The sequence below is a fragment of the Ictalurus furcatus genome, chromosome 4 (genome assembly GCF_023375685.1).
Source record: "Ictalurus furcatus strain D&B chromosome 4, Billie_1.0, whole genome shotgun sequence".
Taxonomy (NCBI): Eukaryota; Metazoa; Chordata; class Actinopteri; order Siluriformes; family Ictaluridae; genus Ictalurus; species Ictalurus furcatus.
In genome coordinates, this window is record NC_071258.1 from 15,078,760 (window position 1) to 15,104,974 (window position 26,215).

General features: G+C 39.6%; 2 protein-coding genes across 2 annotated transcripts in view; both read right to left on the reverse strand.

Annotated features, from left to right (window-relative positions):
• edc4 (enhancer of mRNA decapping 4) overlaps window positions 1-7,212 on the reverse strand; it is a 38,068-nt gene extending 30,856 nt beyond the window's left edge. The window contains exons 1-4 of the mRNA XM_053623157.1: window positions 6,992-7,212; window positions 5,010-5,166; window positions 3,120-3,231; window positions 2,927-3,026 (exon numbers count right to left, since the gene is read on the reverse strand). Of these exons, the coding sequence (XP_053479132.1) occupies window positions 2,927-3,026; window positions 3,120-3,231; window positions 5,010-5,166; window positions 6,992-7,079 (457 nt within the window). The 5' untranslated portion in view covers window positions 7,080-7,212. The remainder of the gene's footprint in view (window positions 1-2,926; window positions 3,027-3,119; window positions 3,232-5,009; window positions 5,167-6,991) is intronic.
• Window positions 7,213-8,418: 1,206 nt separating this feature from the next.
• On the reverse strand, window positions 8,419-26,056 carry nutf2 (nuclear transport factor 2). The gene is made up of 5 exons (XM_053623165.1): window positions 25,953-26,056; window positions 21,228-21,350; window positions 18,774-18,845; window positions 18,269-18,367; window positions 8,419-9,301 (listed from the first exon to the last, which is right to left on the reverse strand). The coding sequence occupies exons 2-5, from the start codon at window positions 21,324-21,326 to the stop codon at window positions 9,188-9,190; spliced, it is 384 nt and encodes a 127-aa protein (XP_053479140.1). The 5' UTR covers window positions 21,327-21,350; window positions 25,953-26,056; the 3' UTR covers window positions 8,419-9,187.
• Between the last annotated feature and the right edge of the window lie 159 nt (window positions 26,057-26,215).

Below are 26,215 nucleotides of genomic sequence, written 5' to 3' on the forward strand. Positions count from 1 at the left end.
AAGACGCATTTCTGTGTGTGACTGTGTGCGACCCAGTCGCAGCTTACATGCAGAGTGAAAACAAGTACGGTGGAAGGCAGTCGTGAAGCTGAGGAGGAGTTTATTGCTAAACGAGGCGCTACCTCTACAACCTGGAACTGGTTTAGTTACAGAAAATCAGTTTTACTTTTAGATTAATGTTTGTGTTTCTGAGGCTCTCAAGATCACAACTTTCACTTGTAGCCAGAAACAGTGGTGAATGGTACTATATTTATATCATCACTGATATCGTTATCGCAATAAATACCAGAAAATATTGTGATCTAGTTTTTTAAGTCCATATCGTTCATCCCTAATGCTGAGACCACTAACTCTTCTGCTATCTTTTTCCTAATATTAAGCAGCATTTTATATGCTTATCGCCAGTAGTTTTCAAACTGACTGAGAGGGAATGTGTTGGTAAGTACTAGCAACTCAACCTTGTTATATTATATACGTTATATAGACAGTAAAGGCACGATGCAGAAGAGTGCAGAAAATTAAAAGTGAAGGAGGCAGAGAAGGGGACAGCTTCCTTATCAACATGGGTGAAAAAAGGTGAGCTAATATGAGAAAGATAGTTGCAAAAAAGGCATCATGTGTTCACAAATAATGATAGTTGGTGTTGCTGGTGTTCTGCTCGACCATACACCGATCACCTTTGCCCCGCCTCTGATGTCGTTTTGCTTTTTTATATAAATCATTTAGTTCAGTTGGAGACCGCTCAACAGACGCTACAAACTGAAAGCGTCTGCTCCATTCAGCAGGAGATGCAGAGTCGCAGCGCAGAATAATTATGAACCCACTTTTCAGGATCACGAATATAGTTATACTACATTCAGATAGTAACTTGCCTCTTGTTAACTAACGTGGTAAATTTAGTCCTGTAGCCTAAGTGATGTGAAAAACTTGTGATACAAGATCATTAAAATCCCAATTTATCTTTTTAAAATGAAATTTAGAAGACAAAAATGACAAGCTTTGAGACTAAAAAGCCAGTTCAGCAAGCAGTGCTGCAGTTTTAGGGAAATAAGAGTGCTGCTGTCAAATGTAGACTTAATTGTGAAATTAATAGTTTTACTGACTTTACAGTAAGTGACATACAGTGGGTGTGTCACTACATTTGTGGATGGTAATAGTGTATTTTTTTTATTATTTCATAATGTTTACATTTTCTTTTAAAGATTCTTTGGATTCATCTCTCCACTAAAAGTTGCCGTTTTGTTATAATTATTTCTACAAATGTAAAGATAAAATACCATTAGGTTATGTTAGTAGTGTCATTCTCGTTCATTATCGTGACCACAAACAGTCTGTTTACAATATCTACCAGAGTGATAAGAATACGTAGTTAAATTAAAGTTAGTAAAGTAGTTAAAGTAGTAAAATAGGCAGGGTCTATGGTGGTTATGGCCCTGACTCAAAAGTACAAGCTGAAACCGTGCCGGACGTTACCCCACACAGACACCGTAACATTACGTGACACGAGTGATCGCCCGAACTCTACGTTGTTTTTTTTAACCAATATTAACAATTAAACATGTATTCTATTATACAAGTATTTTTGTGAAGCAAATTTCTACGACTTTTCCAAAACGTTCTGGGTTTATTTATTTTTCCAAAACTTCTCCAGGCCTGAAAAATGCCCATGACTTTTCCAGGTTTTTCATGACCGTACAAACCTTGTACGTAGCAGGTGAACATCCAGTTCTCCGAGTTGATGTTTTGGAAGCAGGAAAAATGGGGGGATGGGGGTTGGGTTTTGCCCACACAATGCTATGCATGTGGTTGATATATATGCATATGTTATGGTGAATGGTGTATGTGGTATTAATGCCAAGAAAAGTTGGATACAAAAGTACCTATAAAGTACCACAGAGTTAGAAATGTTTCAATTGTGCGAGCAAAAGTGCAAAACAAGGTGTGTGAGACAGGTTGTAATTTTATGATAACGTTATACATGATGCAGGCCATTTTACCACCATGGCAAAGTACTTTATTACAGTACTTTATTGTAGTTCCATACGCAGTTTTTGTGTAAATGCACGGCTTTGTCATTAACTGACAAAGCTTTATCAAGCTGATTCTTTACCTAAAGCAGACTGAGGATTCAAGCAGCTTTACATTTTATACTGATTGCATGGCATCTTATGTCCCCATTTTGGACAAGCACTTGCGAGATTTATTCTGACTTTTTTCTCTTACACTGTGTTTCATCTAGTAGCACTGCGTGCTTACCAGTTCATTGTGCCATGTTGACTTACTGAAGAATATGTGGGTAGTGTAAAGAGGTCCTGGTGAGTTTCTAAATAAAGCCTATACTATCAGGAGTATGTTTGTAAGGGTTTGTAGAGCTGAGTAGACTCTCAAACCTTTGATCCAACTTCTTGCTGAGCGGCTCAGTTGGTTTAGGTGTGTGTGCAGACCGTTCCACTGCACACAGCGCTGCGGTATGTTTGTGGTGGCTGAAAATCACGTTACTTGGATTATTTGAAGGCAAAGTGTCTCGCTTTTAACAGGCGGTGTGTAAAACCTGCCAACCCATCAATCGTTATTGTTCTGCAGTGTCACTAGCTTAACAAATACGGCACCAGCGTCCACGGCAACAACAGTCTACTTCCCTGCAATCCATACTTCAATGAACAAAAATAAAAGGAGTATAATTTCTCTCGAGGGTGCACTTGGGGTGAAACCACCTTTTGCTTTCGACATCATCTCTGTGGAACAAGTTATCACTGTTACTGTCGAAAGAAAATCCTTGTATAAAACATATGCTTTTACTTCAGCCTCAGCCTTTAACCACAAAGGGTTGATTTGAAAATAATCTAAACTCAGGTCACGTACGTTTCAATCTACAGTTTAAGCGCCAAATAAATAATCAACTCAAAAATAATCAAAACACACTTACCTCTAATGGCATATGCCAAGTATGCATTAGACACTGCTATTAGGTTGCCATAGTAATACTTGTGCTCCCAGTCATATTTTGCCACTGGCTGGATTTTAACCTGTAAAAGAAGCACGTCTGTATAAACACGCTACTATATATATAAAATCTAATGCATAATCTAATGTAACATGTAACAACAAGACTAACATACCTTGTTACTCCCACGAGCTTTACTGTCAATACTAGAGTCTCGACTGGCGACAATTACCACGTTGTTAGCAGTTATGGGAATACATGTAGAGTCATCGTCACCAGTCAGGGAACTACAGACCAACACATTCAAAATGAACAGACATCAATGCAGGTGGTCACACACACACACACACACATCACTGACTCCCTAGGACAACATGCAACACGCAGCTCCACAGCGGAATCACAATTTTGTTCAAAATTAAGTAACTGTAAATAAGACTCTCAAAATAATCCCTTGAATATTCACATATTTAATCGGTTTGCTGATCGCTGGACACAGTGCCGCAGACATAAGCGTCTCACTCGGCTTAGCCAGGCAACTAACATAATGGCAAAGATGCCTTTCGTCTTCAAGATGAAGACTGAAAAAATTTGAGACAAATTCCCCCAAATAAAAGTTCCAAGCTGAAGTCTGATAACTTCGAAATCAGTATGCTAATAGGAGGAAGAAGAAGAAAAAAAAATCACAAATCAGGCCTTACTTTAACCCTCTTAGCCCTTAGTTCCCACAGTATTATGTCCCACAACCCTATATTCCCCATAGAAACAGCATGCCAATCCTGAGTTCCCAGGCCAAAACTGGCCCCAAAATCAACATTTTAATTTTAACATTTTTTAGGCCTTGAAACAACTTATAATGTATTTGTGTAATATTACTTTGAAAATGAAGCAGTTCAGTGTTTTTACTCCACTTAGAGCACAATTCTTAACTAGAGAAATTACGAAAAATGCTCGCTAAAATCCTTATACTCATTTAGAAGGACCGTACGAGCATCAGCGTGGTCAATGCCTTTGAATAAATGCATTTTAGCGCCAAAAGTCAACTTTCTGGTGACAATCAGACCAGCAGGTACTGTTTTCACGAACGCACAGAAATTGGTCGCATTCCCGACAACGGAAAAGTTTTTGATTCCTTGTGGGGGGGGTTCTTCTTTTCAACAGAAGGATTTTTCCTGGCGAAGTGTCTAGCCTTCTCACTATCAGTTTCGGTTTCAACATCGCCTGAACTTTCACTGCCTCACTATCTAGAATCCTTGCTCTCGCCTGTGTAACTGTGTATGTTTTCTTTTTTTCCCCCCAATGTTTTAGATGTACCTGTGTTCACTGTAGGTGTAACTTTAGCTGGAACACGATTAGCTTTTCGCTTTGCCATTTTTAGTTTCAACAACATTCACGCTTGGATCAGCTTCATCGTAATGACGTAGTGATGTCGTCAACCTTTTGGGTCAAAAAATAATAATTAAATAAGTAAGGAATCATAGCAGAGTAATGCCGGTATACCAGCCTTACGGGGATAACGTTTACACTGTACAACAGCTATCTCGGCCTTATGGGAATAGGTCAAAGACGGGCAAACCGGTTTTTCGGCCTTACGGGGTCAGTGGGTTAAATCATCATTTACCTGGTAGAGATGGGAGATTTAGCGTTGTAGATGTGAATTCTGAGGAAATTCAACATTAGAGTTTTCCAGAGTAAAGACAACCGATGTATTTATCTTGAAGTATAAAGTGTTAGAAAACTGCTGCATAAAAAGCTGCGGGGTTGTGGTGAACCAGCATTCTGGTCAACCTATGGCGGTTTTTATTTCATTTTCATTGTTTTCCACAGTAAAGGTTCGCTTCTTGGCATGAGGCTCATTATTTACTGGCAAGCAAGCGCTATTTCAGAAAGCATTCTGCTATGGTTGCTTAACCTGTGATTACGTCACGGTGTCCAGTGGCCAGCGAAACAGATAGAGTCCGACAAAGTCCACAGCCATGTGAGCTGGTGTTGTTGCTCTTTAAAGTAAATCAGAACGTGTTGAACTACAAATGAGAATGAAAGGCGTGCTAGAAGGAATGCTTACATTGTCTGAGTTTCTGCCATGCTCATGTTGTCAGAGCTGTGAGTTGTTGGTTCCATCATAGCGCTTCGAACTCCTGCACCAATCAGGTCGTTTCCCAGCAGGCCGTTTAGCTCTCCATTACACGAGGTCTTCCGCTGGCTCTCACTAGCAGTGCTGTCTATAATTAAGACAGAGGGAAAAAAAGAGCAACTCTTATACATGTCAGTTTATACCGGTCATCTGACAGCTAAAAATTTCCAAAATAGCACATAAACAAGTGAACTGCAGTCTTCCACAGGCAAGTACAGTAATAATTCGCCGGACAGGTAGTGAAAAGATATCTTTAGATGTCTGTACATGTTAAATGCACCTGAATACTGGAAGTAGCACTACTAGGTGTGTTTTTTGCTGGTCTAAGTAAGTCAAAGCTTTTTTTTTTTTAAATCGTTGCGTAACTACACATTTACACTTTAAAGCAGAGCACTATACATAGTCTTCCCTTAAACTCCAGTAATAAAAATAAATGTTTGTCATTTCTCCTTATTTAGTTTTAGTCCATTCGTAGACCTGCCGCTTTATCTACAATTAAAGCCGGGTGCACACTGTGCGATTTTTAATAGTCCTTTGAGACTGTAGCTGGTCAGACTGTATGAACATGATCCCCGCTGTAAGCCATATCACACTGTAGGATCTCAGTCGTCATTAATGTTGGACTGTACGACGGTCAAGACGTGAAAAACGTACGCACGCAAGAAAGACTGGTACGGAGGAGAAGCCACACTACAGGACTGTGCTTCAAATCTTCTGACACTGCCAGAATTTAATTGGAGGACAAATTCGATAGTAACAGTGCTTTATCGGCTGTCGGAGAACGTGTCAAACTAGCCATCAAAGACTGCAGAATTTGGCCTAGGATTAATAGGATTCTCAAAATTTCTCTCAGACAACCAAATCAAGGTTATTGGTGTGAACCCGGCTTTAGCAACTTTGAAGAAGGCGTAAGCTCCGCCCACATGACAATGGCATCATGCCCTATATCTTTCATAATGTTGTCAGTTTCTGTAACATTACTATATAAATGTCAATCTCCTTTATAAACCTTATAACCTGCACTTACTAAAGTGGAAACATTACACAACATTAAAAATTTTTGTCTAAAAATCTGGGTTGGCTTTTTCCTACATTAAATAGAAATGACTATTTTGAAACAGTACAGAATAATTTCACAGGATGGGGATAGTTGGATACATGTTAGATTTTATACTATAAACTGCATGTTTTTCTGTTGACTAAACAATAAAGAACTTGTGTTTCATAAACTCATTTTAGTCCTCATTTTCTGCTAAATGAATAAATGGAAATGTCAACTTTTGTGTAGACTTTCTCCTGTAAATATTTTTATCCTAACAGATTTAATGCTCTGTTACGTCATCAAATTTATGCATATTTTATTAGACGAAGCCTCATTTGCAGGAATAAATGTAGGTTTATTTGATATATTTCGGTTATTACAGAGCTGTCAGGTGACACAGATTAACTCTTAACGCTGACACATTTTTACTGGCCATGAGCAGCTCGTACATCATCTTATATATTGTTTTATATAAGTATCGTGTTAATCATAAGGCAAACACATAGCTACATTACTATATAATGTTTATATTCATACGCATTCATGACTTGGCTCATATAAACACACCAGCGAAGTCAAAGCTATGTGGCTAGTTGAGTAATTAGCATGGTGTGCTAGTAGGCTAACAGCCGACGTCAGTTTGCTGTCCTTCTCTCATTCTAGCATGAACACCGAACAGAGTATAACATGTTGGGTAAAAACTTATATATATATATAAGTTAATTATTCTCTTCGTTGAACAGTAAGTCATTATGTAATAGAAGTTCAGATAAAAGCACGTACAAGGCTGCGCACTGCTGCGGCCTAGCGCGCTAATGCTAACTGCAGCGCCAGCTAAGCAGCTACACCTGCGCTGTTCCCGGTAACTTACCGGTTGAGTTAGTTGGTCGGTCCAGTTTTAACATGTCTCTGAGGTGCTGAGTCGCGCCTTCTATGTCTATACTGGAACTGGAAGCCATAAGGTCTGAAAGCGGCTGAAACGTTGCAGTATGACAAATTACCGCTTGTTTTTTGTCTTGTGCTCGTCGCTACGAAAATCTTACAACTGTGTTGACTTCCGCTGGTGCGCCGCTTTTTTTCCTTCCCACCACCAACAACCGGTTGTTTTTTTTTTAGTTCCTGCCGTCAAATCCACGTCCTTACATTTAAACTGTCTGTCCTTGTATACCGTATAAAACATTCTACGGTATTTCTTGCTTTCTGTTCATATCGAGAACTACTAAGCAATCTTAATCTCAGACCATATTTAAGAAGCACCATTTAAACGAAACAGCGCGATATAGTTTTAAAAACAACAGTCTCGTCATACATCGATTTGATCTCCTTTATTTCCATACAACTTACAAGTCATAAATTGACATCGTCTTTAATATAATACACGCAATGTGTTGCTTTTGTTTTCAAAGTTAGCACCCGAATTTCGTTGTCCTTCATCTACTACCACTTACTGGAAAGGAGAATCTCCATGAAGCAGAGCACGCATGCGGAATTGAACAAAACATCATTTCTTTTTTGCATGAGACTAGAGAGAAATGCTGCGAACATGACTTGAGGCCAATCACATGGCAGCGTCTATCTGAAGTTTCAGTAACAATTCTTTAAATACTTCAGTGCTTAAGCAAGCGACACAAGCCAACAGTGAAGTGAAGGGAGTTTCCAACATCTGTACAGTCAGTTGAAAGTCATATTCATGCCAATAGGATTAGCTTCTTCCACATAATCCTCCTGTAAACATAGTGATTTTCCCTCAAGCCTCTCTTCACTATCAAAGCAGACTTTAACTTAGTCTTCATTAGTATTATTCGACTAGAAGGACTAAGGGTTGGTGTACGTACATGATGGGGAAAGGAGTAGTAAGATGGAAGCACAGTGATATTTCAGCCTGCATGGTATTAGTACTTATTTAAGCACAAACCATTTCCACATAACTTTATTTTAAAAAGCTTGCAACAATAGAAGAATGGCTGTCTTCTACCTTCAGAGGAATTTTTTCTAGGCAAACGTGATGGAACTCTTCAAATAACTATTTCGCATGGCCAAGGACCATAAAAGCTCCACAAAGTTATCTTCCTCTTTAATCTTTTATCATTATTGAACAAAAGAAGTTGGATATAATTACAGATTCAACGTTCGCAGTACTGATTTTATACCTGTAATAAAATAGCCGAGTCTTTACTACATTAGAAAAACAAAATGTATAATATTAAAGGATCGACTGATTAATAGGCTAGCTAGGCAAACAATTCTTGAGAATGATTTACCAAATTCTTCAATACTTTTTCCTTCCTGAAAGAATGCTATTGCCAAAACAATTTCCAGTAGTATTCAGAAATTGGTTAGACATTAAAAAAATAAATAAATAAAATAAAAAACCACACACAACAAAAAAACAGATATAAAACCAGACAGTAGGAGGAACAAGATGATGCCATGGTTAAGAAAAAGTCAAATGTTTTATTGTGTCTTGTGGCTTGGTAATTATTGTGACAGAGAGCAGTGAGCAGAAGGTGAGAAGCACACTGGTCTTAAGGGGTGGGGGATCGGGGGGGGGGTTACTTTAATGTTTCTTTGGATAGCTAGAGCAACCTGACATCACAATGAATGGAGGCTCCAATGTTCAAGAGGGAAAAGGAAGAAGAAAAAAGTGCCAAGAAGCAAACTCTAAAAGCAAGCAGATAAAGAAAGGCAGGTAAGACAGTTATTAATTCATAGTCACACTCAAGAACTAAAATGTAAATAGTAGTAACTGGCAGAAGTTATGTTAATATGTCTGTTTTTTTTCCCAGGTCAGTGTCCTCTGATATTCGAGCTTGCCATCATCATGCACATCAGCAGAGGGGAAAGGGGTCGCTTTGATGGATCTGTGGGCTTTCAGCAAAGAAACACTTCTCATGTCTGGAGCAGAGGCACTACAGTGTGCCGGTGTGTTATCTGTGATTTGACTTCTTGGAATCCGGTGCTGAATCTCAAAAGATGGATTAAGGGCAGACTGAGGTTCAGGCATCACTGGGGGTGATGTGCCCCGTTCTCCACTTTCCCCCATTTCCCCCGCCAACCGTGGTGCTTTTTAGCCAAAGTTGTGGATCGCTAGGCGGAACATGTCGTTGGTGCACACCCACGCATCATTAATGTTCTTCAGGATGAAGCTCTGATGGAACCCCATGATGGGATCATCATCTGCCTACAAAAGACACAAAGAACAACAGGATTAGTTACGGTATAAGGGAACAGACTACTGAATTTGTTTCAAACTCAACAATCTAGATTAGGCCACATTAGTGTCTAGATCTATTTTCAAGTCTGTGCATCAAAACATCACAGAAGACTGCATTCTCTAACCATCAGCACTGTTCATATACACTTACAGTTTGCAGATCATATATCAGGCAAAAAGCATAGCAGAGATATATGGCAAAAAAAGGCAGACATCATAATACTCAACACACAACGCTTAAATATATAATCTACTCAAATACACGCTCACCAACAACTTTATTAGGAACACCCGTATACCTGCTTATTCATGCAATTACCCTATCAACCAATCATGCAGCAGCAGTGCAATAGATAGTCATGTAAATACAGGTCAAGAGCTTCAGTTAGTGTTCACGTCAAACATCAGAACAGGGAAAAATGCGATCTCAGTGACACTGTGGCATGGTTTGAATATTTCAGAAACTGCTCATCTCCTGAAAATTTCACACACACCAGTCCCTAAAGTTTAAATCTAGGTCAGTCATGATTACTACTTTTTTTGGATGATATTACTGTCACAGAAATAATTGCGATAAACGATATCATTGTCATCTTAAGACCATTTTTATTCTACTGATATAATAATATAATAGAATAATAATGGAAGTACACCCTTTCAAAGAGCAATGATCTTTGAATTCTTAAGAAAATCCAGACATTGGACTGTATAAAAAAAATTAAAAATATATATATTTTTGCCTTCTGATGAAAATATCCATTAAATTTATTCAATATTTTATGTCACATTTACTAATTTTATTAAATTTTACACTGACTAAAATGGCACTGAATATCAGTCAACAACGTTTTAGTTGACAGGAAAATGTAAGAAATTAAACCAAATATTCACACATTTTATAAATGAACTTAAACACGTACGAACAAAAGCATGTGAAAAGCTGATCCCCTGAAATAACTACAATGAGTACACTGGTGTAATACAATATTGTGAATTCTTTATGCTTTAGTCAGCCATTGTCCGTGTTCTAGTGCGTTGTTACAGAAAGAGCGTATTCTACCTAGAGCCTTACTTAAGTTCACGTTCACTTGTGCATTGGCGTCATCTTGTGCTACGTTTATGCTGTGTAAATGTCCGAGTAACCTCATATGTGTTGAGGATGCGTTCAGGTGAGTTAATTAACCTGCTAGTAAAGCCCTTCAGTTTATCGCTGTTCATCTTCAGCTCATGCAGCTTAAATGGCTCAATCCCCGACATTATTGACTACGACTGGATTATTTGAAACACTAGATCTACTCTTTCTAGATTTTCTTCTTCAAAAAACATTGTTAGTGCATTGTTAATATATTGCGTGTCATTTTCCATCCAAAAGTATGTTTTAATTAAATCCGTGCTAGTTTTTGTATTCGAATATTCAAAGTTCTAATTGCAATTTGACAGCCCAGAGTAGACCAGAAGACAGAAGCAGCACAAACAGCTAAAACGCTGGTGATGTTCATTCTTACATAAACACAATGGGTAATATCGAGGTCAGCAAAAGTTATGGAGGCCGTGCCCATATTTCGTATGATAAATCCATAACATAACTATCATGACAGACTGTGTGCATGTATGCATATGTGTGTGTGTATACATACTGTGTATAGATCTTTATGCGCTACATTGACATTAAGTCAGTGAACAAGTTACCAACAAAAGTCACATCTGGCCCTACTTTGCAGCTGAGATAGGCACTAATTAAAGGTACATCAGGATTGAATGTCTGAGAAGTGGGCAGTTTTTACTCTCATGTGGCCATTAGCAAGCAACCTACGAGACTCACAGGACAAACGAGAGAGAACAGGCTTAGAGACAACCCTTAATACAACTCCTTTAAACGTTTTTAAACTATGGACACAAAGCAGGTTCTCCGGGTTTGCAAATTAAACCAATTTCACATCACAAGAGTCACTGAACGCGCCACATCCTAACCGCTTCACAGCGCATTTAATTTTATACCTGCCTCTCGGTTTCAGTAACTGGTTTAGTGGTTTATCCAATAGTCTAGAGCATGCAAATCCACGTTATAGACAGATATAATATAAATATATATTAAACATGCATTACCACTATGAGGACAAAGCTATTAGCGGGCATGAGCAGACAAATCAAGTAGTCATTATGTAAACACCTAAATGGTTAGGAGAACTCTTGAAATTAGGCAAATAGATTTTCTTCTGCTTTGTTTCATGAAAGAGGGTCTCTGGCTATAAGACTGTATCTCAATTAATAAAATTATACTTCAAGTTTCTACATATTTATGTACTCCAAGAAAAGAAAAACATGCATACATACACACACACACACAGTCATCCCTTTTCTGTGAGAAAATATAGAATGTAGAATTATTTGTGAAAATCACAACCGTAAATGACCAAAACTTTCTCTTTATCTGTTCCATAGAATAGATAAAGAATTGAGCAGGATTGAACAGCAGCAAAACATACTGTAAGACGCGAGGGGATGCTGAACACTAGCTTGTACTTTAAAGTATATTTTAAAATGTAGAAACATTTAATTTCATTATTTTTGAAGCCGTCTTCGCACTACAGCATTTCTTTGCATGTGCCTAAAACGTTTGTGCAGTACTTTGTAATTTTGAAGTTTTCAGTTGTTGCAAAAATTGTGATTTTTGTGACTGTTTATAAGATTAAATAGGTGTGACACTGGCCAGAGAGCTGCATGAGCCACTCTGCAAGCTTGTTCTTAAAAAAGAAGGGAGAAAGAAGAAAAAAAAAAGAAGAGGACCATTTACACCAGTAGCTGCTTACTAACATTTCCTAATTGAGAACAAGGCCACATATGTGATATGTAGGGGGTGGAAGGATTTTGAGTGAAAGGATATATTCATGTTCTATCGAAAATAAACACTTTAAAATTATTTAGCGATTTTGTATTTATTGACTTTTGGATTAGACTATAATCTAATCCAAGTACTTTTTAAGCACCACTAGATAAAATATTATTTCAATGCTATTTCAAGGCTTTCCAGTACTTGCATTTCAAAAAACCAAATTCATGTACTTCATGTAACAAGCACCTTGTCTAAACCATGATAAGAAGAAGAAGAACGCAAAAATACATTAGCTTGCCTCCAAGATCAGGAAACAATTTGTGGAATTTCTGAACCAGCGAGCCGAAATAAGCATGTACAGTGTCTCAGATGCATTCACCATCATAGGCACACAACGATGGAAAAATGTCCCACAATCCTTTTTCCACTCGGGATCTCCACCATTTCAATTTATTGATGAAAGCTGCAATCTTATCCGTATAGGTCAGGATGGATGATGAGGGACCTTGCATGCTTTCATTCAGGACATATATGAGTGAATATGTCTAACAGATAAGCAAGCTTCGCACACCATGCAGCGTGTACAGCAAGAGGAGAATCAACATTTGCTAAAAATGGTAAAACCTCTTCTCACAGCTCAAGCAGACGAGTCAACACTTGACCCGTGTCAGCCACCTGACCTCGGAGTGTAGAAGCAGGTGCTGATGTTCGGAGCCCATTTCCGTGCATAGCGATGTGAAAAGTCGGGAGGAGAGTGCCTCAGCCTTGATGGCTGTCTGCAACACGTCGTCTGTCTGTCTGCAACTCCGGGTGCAGTTTCCGAGTGCAGTTCGCCTCACACCACCAGGGTTGGGGGTTTAATTCCTGCGCTGTATGTGTGGAGTTTGCATGTTCTCCCCATGCTGCAGGGGTTTCCTCGTGGTACACCGGTTACCTCCCCCAGTACAAAGACACGCATGGGAGGCAGTTGTGTCCAAAGTGTCCGTAGCGTATGAATGGGTGTGTGAATGTGTGAGTGATCGTGCCCTGCGATGGATTGGCACTCTGTCCAGGATGTATCCTGTCTCGTGCAAGATGCTCCCTGGGATTTTCTCAATAGCTACATATTCCTGCTAGCCTTCTTGCCAGAGCTCCACTGAAAACTGTATTTTAACCTCAAAGTTAAAATCTGGATAAGCAATAGATATATATTAAGATAATAAGTGATGCATTGAGTTTCCTCCGGATAATCTGGTTTCCTCCCCCGGTCCAAAGACATGCACGGTAGGCTGATTGGCGTGTCCATAGTGTATGAATGGGTGTGTGAATGTGTATGCGATTGTGCCCTGAGATGGACTGGCACCCTGTCCAGGATGTACCCCACCTTGTGCCCCATGCCTCCTGGGACAGGCTCCAGGTTCCCCACAACCCTGAAGGATAAATGGTATAGAAAAAGGATGGATATCAAAAGACATTTCTTGAATACGCCATTGCACCGTGTTACCAGAAAGTGGAACTTTAGCCAACTTTCCTGCAGCTTCTCCACCCAACATTTCCTCAACAATGTCTATGCAGGCTAACAGCAGAAGCTCCTCGCCCATCGTGTGTGGCCTTTTGGATTTCGCCATTTGATATGCAGCTAAAAATGAGGCTCGCAGTGCTTTCTCTGGTATACTGACTGTACCTTTGATCAGTTTTTGCTGACAAAGATACTCTTCTTTTTAAAGGAGAAAATACGACCACCCTTTGTTGGCATAAGCAGGATGTTCTGTTGTGAGGTGCTGTTTAAGTTTTGATGGTTTCATGCTAGCACTGGCTCACTTTTCTAAGCTTAAAAGACACTGAGGGGTTCTCTCACCGTCTGGAACTCTGCAGGCAATAAAACAAGGTCAAGGTAAGACTGGTCATATTTTCTACATGGCTCCTTTATAGATTTTGTTGCTTGATCCTGATATGAACAGTGGACAGAGGTCTGGGATGATTTAAGGTTTAAAATCTTTTCCTAGCCAACATATCCTGACCGATTCCACTCTTGGGATCATTGAATGCTAGCATGTATTAATGAAGCAGACGTGACCTACCGTTCAGGTCAAGTGAGTCAGACGGCTGTTTCAGTGAGTCACTCAGTGAATGATGAGTCAGTTTGTATTTTCCTAAGTGTTTTGTTAAAAAGAATCATCTCTTAAAAGTCATGAATCAAACTGCCGTGATGTAATTTTATCCAAGTGACTTTGTGCAACCCACGGTTCTCCACTTTGACCCACAAGTTCCAGCATACGCATTAAGCAGCCAGTGCGCAGAAAAACGTTTCATATTTAGTTCAAAATTCAAAACTATTCATGCACCAACATCTATAGCTCACATGAACCACCAACAATCAACTTCGAGACTGCCGTCATTACCATGGGCGTGCATTCTGCCCAATTTTATTCTTCAACTATCAATAAGAGGTAAATTAACTGATAACTGCTGGAAAAGAAAAACAAGCATCATTAACTTTCCTTTTGTCAGCCCAAATATTAAATGCATGTGAAAAGCTACTGAATGACAGTAAATTGTTTAAACATGTAGCGCTAATACAGGTTAAAACAGCAGCGCACACTGGCATCAGTAAAATTAACGGACAGGAAAAATCTCAATGGATTGAAGACCCCGTAATCCCTGTAGTACTGCATGTTTATATTAATCTGTCACTACAGATATCTGCACCTTATAGACGATTTACTAAACGAATGAATGAAATGGACATGAATGCTCTATGAGAGAGTAGGGGCAGGTATTAAAAGAAATAAGAAATCCTGCTTCACACCTCTTGAACTTGCACATCACAGCAGTGCGAAAGACACTGGCTTTTCTATTTCAAAATTTTTCAGGGACAAAAAAATAAAAATCATTAACGTTATGAGTAATTAATAACTGATTAAGTCATTTCAGTACTTCAGCTCCTTAGACAGTTAACTGGGTATTCAAACACCTGTGTATGCACATGCCTAGTCATTACATTTCACTAGATATTCTAATCCTGAAGAACATAATTTGTGGGCATTTTCAGAACTTGACAGTTCTGTTAACTCTCTCTGCTCCCGAGTCAAACAAGTGACTCTGCTCCTGAGTCAACCGTGACTTGGGAGCAGCTGAGAAAGAATATTTGAAAATAACAAACCCTCAGGACTAACAGACCAATAAAATATCAAAAACATTTTGGCTAACTAAAATGAGTCTAGGCTAGTTTGGTGTTGATAGCTAAAGGGGAGGCACAACTAAGATATCGTATGGATTTAATATAAAAAAAAAAATTAAAAAAAAAGAGTTTTTTTTAACTAACTAAATAAATAAAGAATTGGCAGAATTGAGAGCCCTCAGCCAATAGGACACGAGCATTTCCACATATTTTCCGGAAGATATACTGAAGATATAAAATTACAGCACAGCCGTCTTCTTCTACTGATGTTTGGTTACGTAGTGATGAACCTCTTCAAGTGGAGAATTACTCGGGTTAAAAATAAATAAATCTTCGCGGGTACAGGCCCCAAATACCCAGGCCAGGTTACACCCCTGGGTGACTAATCAAAATGTGACCAATTGTGTGTAATAAGGTTTACTTATTTAGACTGAAAGTGCCTTGTTATTCAGACAGAACATGTGTAAAACAGCAGTGGACAGGGTGTTAAATGGACAGAAATGCACTTCACTTGATTAATGCCATTTTGTCTTCTTGCTTCCTACATACATTATACTATGCTAATTTGGTAAATCCCTGAAGACCTATAAAAAATATGCTTTTTAAAAATTTCCTGAACATATAAAATATCATTTTCATGTATAATGTAGGTTTTTTTTTTTAACCACTTTTATAGATCTTGAAGAATGTTTGCTTGGTTATTTAAATTTTTCAGTCACCTTCCTAGTCTTTTCCACTTCCACAGAAAAAGGTTATGGTTGTTATTAAACTGGTGTCATGCATTAAAAGGAACCCAGATTATGAAGACTTGTAGGCCTTAACACTAAGTAATTGCCCTTTCCTACTAAAGTACGTTTTATTACTTTAAAAATCCTTAATATTTAATACATATTTTAACCTATGGAGGCCGCCATTACATGACCTGAGCAATGCACTCCGAGTCGATGACGTAAAATGGTTGCACTTGAGCACTCAGAAGAATTAGCTACTAGCCCCCGCAGCAGGAGAAAAATGTCACACTGTGCTGTAGTTTTCTAGTTCTTGTGTGCTGTGATAGAGGATATCTGTAAATATAATCAAACCTGTAAGCATCTTGTTAGTGCATTTTTTCCATATATTCTCATAATGTAAATCTCCTGTAAAATTAGCCTTAAACACCTAGCCAAGGCATACCAAAAGTACAATTAAAGCTGTTCTTGAACCATTTGGAGTACATGCATGGTTTTGGTCTCTTTTGAACGGTGGACTAAAATTTTTTACATGATTGGATTGTTTGGACCTTTGCTGTTTTTGTCAGGATGTTATTGATCTGTAGATTACTATGAAGCTTCATATGAGGCGAGTTGCCTCCGTTTCGTAAGTGTTTGTTTGTATATCGGGGGTCTGACAGACACTGATTGTAGCTGCTGTTGTGATTGTATCTGAAAACGGTTTATATCAATCCAATCACAAGAACCTTACCTTTCCAAAAATATGAGTACCTTCATATACAGTAGCTGTGTAGACAGCGTAGATTTGCTCATAACATGGCAACAGCGTGCTGGCGGGCCGTCAGAATTTTGACAGGATAAAGTATACAACGGCGAGATAATAGCTGATAATCTCTAAAATTATTGATATTAGAATACGTCTCATCATAAAACGATAGTTTAATCCAGTGGTTTTCAAAGTGGGGGCCGCCAGGGGGCCTCAACAATTTGTTGTGAGGAAAATAATAAATGCATGTTTTCTCTTTCTCACTCTCAGACACACACACACACACACAATCAATTCCTAATGTAATGTTAAGAAGTAATTATTAATAATAAAAAAAGGGGGATATATTCAGAAGTCTGTATTTTTAAATGTGTTTTAAAGATATCTTGCAAAAGGGGGGCCTCGGTCAAATTTTAATGCCATTTGGGGGGGGCCTTGCCCTGGAAAAGTTTGGGAACCACTGGTTTAATCCATATGCTTACCTTGAACAACAAACGCTCTCGGTTGGCATACACGTGCAGTTGCTGCACAGACACCATGGATTCTGCCCCACTCTCGCCTCCTCACCTCTCTGATAATCTTCATTTTGATGTACATTTTTAGTAATGTCTTCTATATTACCCTCCTCACTTATGTTAAGCTCCGGTTCAAATGAAAAGCCTGAAGACATGTTTATATCGCTGGAGAATCAAGAGGATTTGACGTCACTACCCAGAATGCATTGCGACATAAACAGCAATGGCAGCCTACGAGTGCAAGGATTTATTTATTTTTTAAATAAATAAATGTGTGTTTAAACACAATGAGTGTTTATGTATAGCGGATTTATATGGCAGATATCAGCGTTAATCTAATAAGCCATACAAGTCTTAATAGTCGGGGTTCCCTTTAAGGGCAAAATCATTTCACAAAACTTGGCAGACTGTTAATTGTAAATATTAAGTAATTTTGTTTTTTCAAAATGTCCACTACATGGTTATAAAACACAGCCCAGGAAAGTGATTTTAGTAGCAGGAACACTGAACACTACCTAAACCAGGACAGGCAGAGCACACCTCCTTACACACAGTCAGAGGGGAAGGGAAGGCCATGTGACCACAGAGCACATGTGAGGTCATAGGTTGTGCAGAGCAAGCCTGAAGACCTCGTTGGTGCAAACCCAGGCATTGCTGTAATGTTTCAGCAGAAAGGTCTGTTGGAAGCCCAGCACCTGGTCTTCGTCGGCCTGACACACATGAATACACATGCGCGCACACTACAGCTCTGAAATAATAACTCTTCAATGGAAGTGTGCACCTCTTCATATGTTATCTGCCATTCTTATTATTATTTTTCTCAAAACTGGGTGAATATATTAGATGGCAAGGCTGATTCGAATCCACCCACCAAAGAAACACTAAACGAAATCCTGCATCTGTCTGTTTAAGTAGAAGGCAGAGAGATGCAAGGCCAGTTAAATACTTACTTTTAGTTGTCCTACTACCATACTCATTATGCAGCTGTCAGGTGTGGGCTGGTGATCTTGTGCTGTTATGCTGTGGGCTATTTTTGTGAAGGGCAGGCTCTGAGGAGACACACACACACACACAAAAAAAATATTCCCTTCATATACATTCACTCCTTGACTAGAAAGATCACCTGTACTCAAATCATTATATCTATGCAAAATTCACGATTCCTATTAAAAGGACACAAGAAGGGAGATATCACTGCAGAATTAATGCTGCTGCCTAAATCACACAAGATCTGTTCATCTGTTTACAGCTCCCAGCGTCCACAATGCGCTCTACGTCTTGGAAACTAACACCACAATACAGCAGGGTGTGGAGCTCAATTTGCCTGTATCCAAACTTTAAGCAAAGTCAAATGAGGTCAAATTATGATCTGAAGTCATCCATATTAATACTCCTGCAAATAGTTACACATCATTACAGTTTATTCCAGCATACGTCGACTAAGCAAAGCCTTACGGAGAGTTTCTCAACAATCGCTGCTTTTCCCTGGAATTGCTGTCCTTCCCACGTAAGACATGACGCATCAATCTGTAAGAGAGAACATGGTCAGGTAAATGAGCTGACACACCAAACAGACCAATACAGAACAGACCAGGCACTACTTCTCACTACTAGATACATATGAACAATTTGTGGAAAACAAATGCAATTTTTCAAACCACCATCATGGTTCAAGCTGCACTGCTTTTATTCATTTATCTTCAGGGCCTGTATTGCTCAAATGTAGCACTGGAACGTTGAACAAACTAGTGTCATGATAAATTAATGAAAATAAAGCAAACATTTGAGGAGAAGTGAAGGATTCTGAACTCAAAGAGGTCAGAGTATCATCTATATGAACTACTGCCTGTCAAAGTCGCTGACTCACTGCTGTGCATGTGGCACGTCTCTCACGGTCAACTTCACTGAGATTGAAATGAGCAGACGTTACTCATTCAGAGCTCACTACTGCAACACCTACATTTAGTTATTTAGTTTTACCACCATGTCAGTAACCAGGCTATTCACATGGCAAACAAAAAGGTACATCAATAAGTATTCACGACATTAAATAAGACACTTAAAATTTATAGGAGATAAAAAACTAAAATCTGTTCAGATGGTACTTAAAATAATTATATATCTATATAAACAAAAATTAAATAGGTCTCGGGGGGGGGAGTCATAGTTGTAGTTCCATAAGTTTTGCAGTTCAGTAAAATATGCCTCAATGTCATAAGCGTTTCGCAACACCTTCATAAACTAGGAGTGTTTCAATGTAATGTATGGTTTGAGTGTTTTGATCACATTTTTTTATGCGAGTTTAATTTGAAGCACACGGGAGACCAGATTCTCACCTGTGCAGCCTACCACTGTGACTTGATTATTTAATTATTGAACTGAAACACAGAAGTTTACAGTGCACATCTCTCTCCTCTCCGCATAAAAGATCAGAAGTCCTGTTCAGCACAGCTTCCCTGTGAAACAGCAGTGTGCTAGCTATGGTACATTCCTCACTGTCAGAGAGGTTACATCACACACATGCACACATTTTTGCCAGCCAAGTTTGTTAGTGAAAGTTTGGAACTGGTTTATAAAAATGTATTTTTAAAAATAAAAACTTTTTAAACTCAAGGGTAGGATGGATGTTTACTCTTCTTGTGTATGGTTGCGATGGAGTTGAGCAGCAGATTTCCTTATCTGTGCAGCACATCACCACAACAGCACATCATCAAGTGGCGCATTAAAATTTCTACTAACTTCAGTAATAGTATTAATCACCAAACATGCTAGTCAGGCAATCAGCTTTAATTAAAAATAAATTAATTAATTAAAATGACGTTCTGCCATGAAGTTGTGTCACAGCGAGACTACGAAGGTAGTCCAGCAGCAGGCTGTACATTATTCAATTCGCCAGATTATTGGGGCTCTTCGTAATGTTAATTATCAGATTCATTCTTTGCCACTTTGGTCAAATTATCTACCAGCTCAAAACAGGCCAAGCTGGTGCTAGTAAAGGGAAAGAATTTATGAAACATTGCTACTAATGGAACATCACAGACAAGAGGTTTCCTTCAATTAAATAACTGTCAATTTTGTTCTTGTACATTTGTGTGTTCTCTTGTTTTCCCTCATGTCAGGAACAATAATACACCTTGGTTTAAAAAACAACTTACTACAGAGCCCTGAATTAGATGTATACACATAAATTGGGGCCTTATGCATATCCCATCCATCCACGTTCTGTATGGCTTACCCTACACAGGCTCAAGGGGAGCCTGGAGCGGGGGAGGTGGCAGACACCCTGGACGGGGTGCCAACTCATCGCAGGGCACAATCACACACGCTCACACACTCATTCATGCGTTACAGCCAATTAGAAACGCCAATCAGCCTACAACACATGTCTTTGTACTGGGGAAGGAAACCGGAGGAATGCCCCAAAGCACAGGGAGGACATGCAAACTCCACGCACACAGGGCGGAGGCGGGACACAGACCTGTAACCTCCATAATCTGGAGGTGCGAGACAAACGTGCTAACCACTATGCCACCGTGAACATTGATCCACACAGCTCGTTTTGATGTCTTATGACGGTTTGGTGAAAACTCAATCTGAGAAACAAGGCATTACTCTGACTACATATACACGTAGTGTACATGCCCACTTACATAAAACAAACAGACTCAATTACAAGAGCTGTTAGCCAGATAAAAATACATCATAGAGACATTCATTGCTGACGTAAAAACGCTCCCTTCGATAAAATCTTGTCTTAATACGAGGTCAGTTATGATGTCTGTGTGTATGGAACTACATAATCAGCGTGACATTCACAGAGCTGCTAGACATATGCAGAATTATTAACCAAAATGACCCACGTGACCTCCCTCCAGTGGAACATGAACTTCTGTGTGCAGCCGTACTTACATATATTGATCCAAGCTGAGTTCTGTCGGTGTCAAACAGCTGATAGTAATGTTGAACAAAGCTGGATCCTATTTGTTCCCAGATTGGCTTGTCTCCCATCCTGATTCACACCAGCTACAGGCACTGGTGGAGAAAGCAGCAGTCAACGGGTTGGATTTTGACATCATCTTGCTATAAGATGTTCATGCACTCTAATTGCAATATGTGCTGTTTGCCCTGATCATTTATAAAAGCCTCCAAAAGAAATGACACCCCTCCTCCACATTTTTCTTCATCAGTCTTAATTAAGTCTTTTTTTGAGTTACTTGGATGTTCTCCAAGCTATGTTGTAGCGCATTTTACTTTCGCTTTCGAATTAGCAGCAATTCAGGGGAAGCAATTGCTTGAATGGTGGGTTCAGTATTATTCTTAATGAAAAACACAACAACAACAAAATACAATGACAAACTCACATATTATTATAGATACATTTAATACCTTTTACATATGTTTCAATTTGCACAATTTTTGATGATGAACATCATGCAGAATGTGAAAGTTGTTTCCCAAAGAATACAGAAAATAAAAATTGGGCTTTTAATCAAACTAATTAAAGAATTACTCGACAGATTAATCGATCATCAAAATAATTGTTAATTGCAGCCCTGTATATAAAGTACATAACACACTCATCAGTGTGAAAATTGGTTGAGATACATGTTAAGACTTCATACTAGTTTTGCTGCAAGATTACATTTACATTACATTAGATCAGCAAAGCAAGCAAACTGCCAGTCACATACACTCACCAATGATCTCCACTACTTCCTAAGCTTTATTTCTCTCAGGACTGTCTCTGTACACATTTAATGAGAGGTTTTATATGACAGGATAATATTACAAGTTCTCTTTCATTTTTGCACATCAAATAGTAAATGTGAACTAATTGCAGGTAGGAACTACAGTTGTGCGTGGGGAACTAGGGATGTCATGTGAACCGATACTTCAGTACCAAGTCGGTACCAACACTCTTAAAACGTGACTGTACTTGTTTTTCTGCACTATCGTTGGAACCGATTCTAATGGAGGTACCGAGATTGCAATTCTTCCGGACCTGATGGGGCAGAAAATATGCGCAAGTATTTTAGTCGGTCCACAAGTGGTGAAGAAGAAGAAAAAGAACGCCTACAAGCACATGGGAAAAACTACAGAAGATTAGCTTAACAAGTTTAGCTCCGCCCCGACTCGTTGAGAAGAATAGAGAGGAAAGCTAGTACCGGTTTCCGGTGTGCAACCGATGCTATTGTTAATTTCAAACAAAGCGAGGAAACACCTCGAATTTGGCGAAGCACCTGAAAGACGGTCCTATATTATGTTTGTTTGAGGCAGCCGGCATTGTTGCCGTGAAACCAGCTAGCGTTATGCTCCATGTAATGTTAGCGATAGACAGTTATTTGTTAAAGATGCTAACGCATTGCAGTGTTATAAACTACCTCCGAATGGGCCACCATGCATCGCCATTCAGCCCGTGTCCTGTCAGCAAAATGTAGCCTAATGTCACTAATAACTTTTAATAAATCTTTTTGGCCTGCCACCATATCAGTGAATTTAAACTAATGCTTGCTTTCAAAGTATAAGAGGTGTGTGTGTGTGCGCGTTTAGGAGTGCACCTCCACTCATTGTCAGACAGTGTTTGATAACTAAAATACCCCCCCCCATTGCCAGTATCAGCCAGAGGAGGATGCCCTCCAGGAGAGTTTTTAATGACATTTTTTTTTTTAAGCCACACCGTGGTATCGACTTTGGTATCGAGTATCGTGTACTTTTGGTGGTATCGGTACCAACTACTAGATTTTTGGTATCGTGACATCCCTATGGGGAACTGAAGAATACACCGGAGGACTGCTCTGAGGAGTCGTTCGAGCCAATCGTTTGGGTTCATCATGTTACAGTGTCGTACCTAACTTACATGAATTTAAGAAAATCTCAATTCAAATGTCAACTGTCATGGGGCTCTAAGGTGGCACAACAGAAAAGGGGAGACTGAGAATACGAAACATGGCGATACCACAGCAATCCTAACCAGAAGTCCTAAACTGTGTCCCAAATGACATACACTATGCACTCTACTGTCTGAATTTTAGAAAGGTAGCATCGTCTCAAATTGAACACTAGCGGGTTTTTTACTAACCGGAACTACAAGCCATTTCCCAGTCGAGAGCATGTGACGTCAAACGCACGTAATGAGACACTGCTAGCTTTAGCAGAATACTCGGCCATGAAAATTAATTGCACCATGTCAACGTAACAAAGTAAACTGAAGAAATTCATTTACTGAACTTTTCACACTCCCTTTTCTGAGAAATTCAAGCCAGCGTCAGCGCCCATTGGCCCCGCCCCTCTTCAGCCACGTAAGCAATGCTGGGACTGTGGAGTTCATGAAGTGTTCAACATTACACACTTTTTCCCTTTTTTTTGGGGTGAAGTGCACATCTTGTTGGAATTTATTGTGAACACACTACTCACACTATTTACTATATAACGGCACAGAATAGTGCACAAGTATGCGATTTGGGACACACCATTAGAAAGCAAATTCAGCCATGTTCTCTGGATAGGAAGGAATGGCAAGACACTGTCCCATGTCCATCAGAGCAACACTAAACAAGCACAGGCATCTGTGAGCTCACGTATGGGGAAGAGGACAATTAAAGTTTTGCTCCGAGTCAATTTTGCTGTGGCATATTTTTTCCCCCCTTAAAATTTGCTATGTAATTTGCATTTGAGTTTTTTGTGTAAAACTACAGGAATTTGCAAAATTGCTATTGCGCACAATAATTTTGCGCTGTCTTTCACAGTGATGTTTGTTGGTAAATGAGACCTTTTAGCTGTACTCGTGTTCGACACACGTGAATCAAAGAGGGCTTTGACTGAATGCACGTTGTGATCACATTTTGGCCCAAATCTGCTGTGATTTTGAGAAACTACAAGCTCCTCTGAATACTGTGGAGTTTCCCTGATCTTGCTTTCATGTTTAATCACAATATCCATGAGGGACAACCTTATGATGCTGTGTGACATATTATAAACGGCAGTCTGAAAAGAAGCGGTGGTTGACTCCACACTTCTCTGAGGAAGCATGTGTTTGCTCTCTGGCTCCTGGCTAATAGCTGTGGTGTGACCGGGGAGAGCCGGCAGGTGGGTGGGAATTGGCAGAGAAAATGGGGAAACGTTGCTCATCATGCTGTTGCTTGCAGATTTCAATGAAACCATGGCATCTCACAAATATACAAAGAAACTGAATGGTCACTTGTTAACATGAATGCTTTGTTCACAACTTTGTAATGTTCTGTCCCAGAATTTCAGGCCATCTCTTTTCAAGTGTATAGTGATACAAATATAAAATGCATTATACATAATGTGTGTGTTATATATATATATATATATATATATATAAACACACATATATACATACTTTGTATGTATGCACATTTATTTCAGTTATATAAACTTTATAGGGTTGGACATACAAAAGACCATCACACGTTTTGGGATCCTCCCACTAGCGTGCGTGTGTGGTGTGTGTATAAATATAGAAGAAATGTGACTAACTTTATGCTTTCTTTTCGTGTTGTTACTCTCGGATCATCTGGTCACAGCTGAACACATGAGTTTCCCTGCTCCTATCTGAAGGTCAGCAGTGACTTATTCAGGCTTACTGCGCGGTTATTACCGTTTCTTCATAATAAACTCTCTCTCACACACACACCCTTCATCAGCATTACACGGCCGTGTGTTTAGATGGCGTTGGAGCGCCACATGGCCACCTTCAAATTTCCCAAACTCTTGAAGACGGCTCTGAAGTCCGCTTCCCGCGCGAGGCGTGTAGTGAAGCGGGTTTAATGTAAAACTGACTCGTCATTTCGACGCACTGACGGCGGGAATAAACTCCACAAACCTCTCAACACCTAATAATTACTTTCATTAACGTTACCCAAACACGCCGAAGTTAATAAACTGTGAGAACTGTCTAGTCCGGTAAAGAAGCTCTCGTTTCGGCTCCAGGTTGTCCCTGCCCAGCTAGCCTGCTAACACTAGCTGTTTAAAATAACACTCTGGGCTCTAATGCTAGTCAAATAAAGCTGCGCGCAGTGCTGTGGTGTAAACCAGGTAGTTTAAACCAGGTAGACTTTAATAAAACATGTCAAATAAATTCGGTTTGTCTCAGTGTGGAGGCTGTTCAGCTCAACATCTCTCAACTAAAGTCATTAAGTTATGGCACGAGCACGCTGTTCAGCTAGCAACACCGTGAGCTAGCCGTGTAGCTAGGTGAGCGTTGATTCATTGCGTTCGCGCTAACCCTCGCTAGCAGTCCTAGCATGTCTGAGCCGTCATGACCGTTAAAGCCTTAGCTCCCAGCTAGCTCGAGGTGTTTTTTTTTTTGTTGGCTCTATAGGGACATGGAGCTCACATCACGTTCCTTTCTAAAAATACTCTGAGTCACTTGAGCTGTCTGCCGGACTTTCTTTATCATCAGGCACCGGCGCGGCCCGTTAACATTCCCGTCGCACAGCATAGGCGTGTCCTACATGCTAACATGCTAGCTCACACAAACCCGCCATATATGACAGGATTAAAACCCGCGATAACGTCTCTGCGTGGGATTTTGCAATGATATGTATTTACGTGATGAACCAGCACATACCGCATCAGCCGGTACGTGAGATTTAATTCTTAACAGCTTACCTCCGCGAGCCCTAACCGTAGCTATCCTTGGATCCAGTTATGGCGATTACAGCGCGCGGTGGAGAAGTTGAGCCGCCTGCTCTTTTGCGCATGCGCAGTAAACACGCTTATTTGAACGTCGGGAGATGAAGTTCAAGGGATAGTTTGAACCTCTTGTGGTTCTTGGTTGGAAAAAAGGAACATGTGATATTTATCTACAATTAAAAGATGAAGAAGAAAGAATTTCATGAGACACACATGCATCCTGCAACAATACAACAATC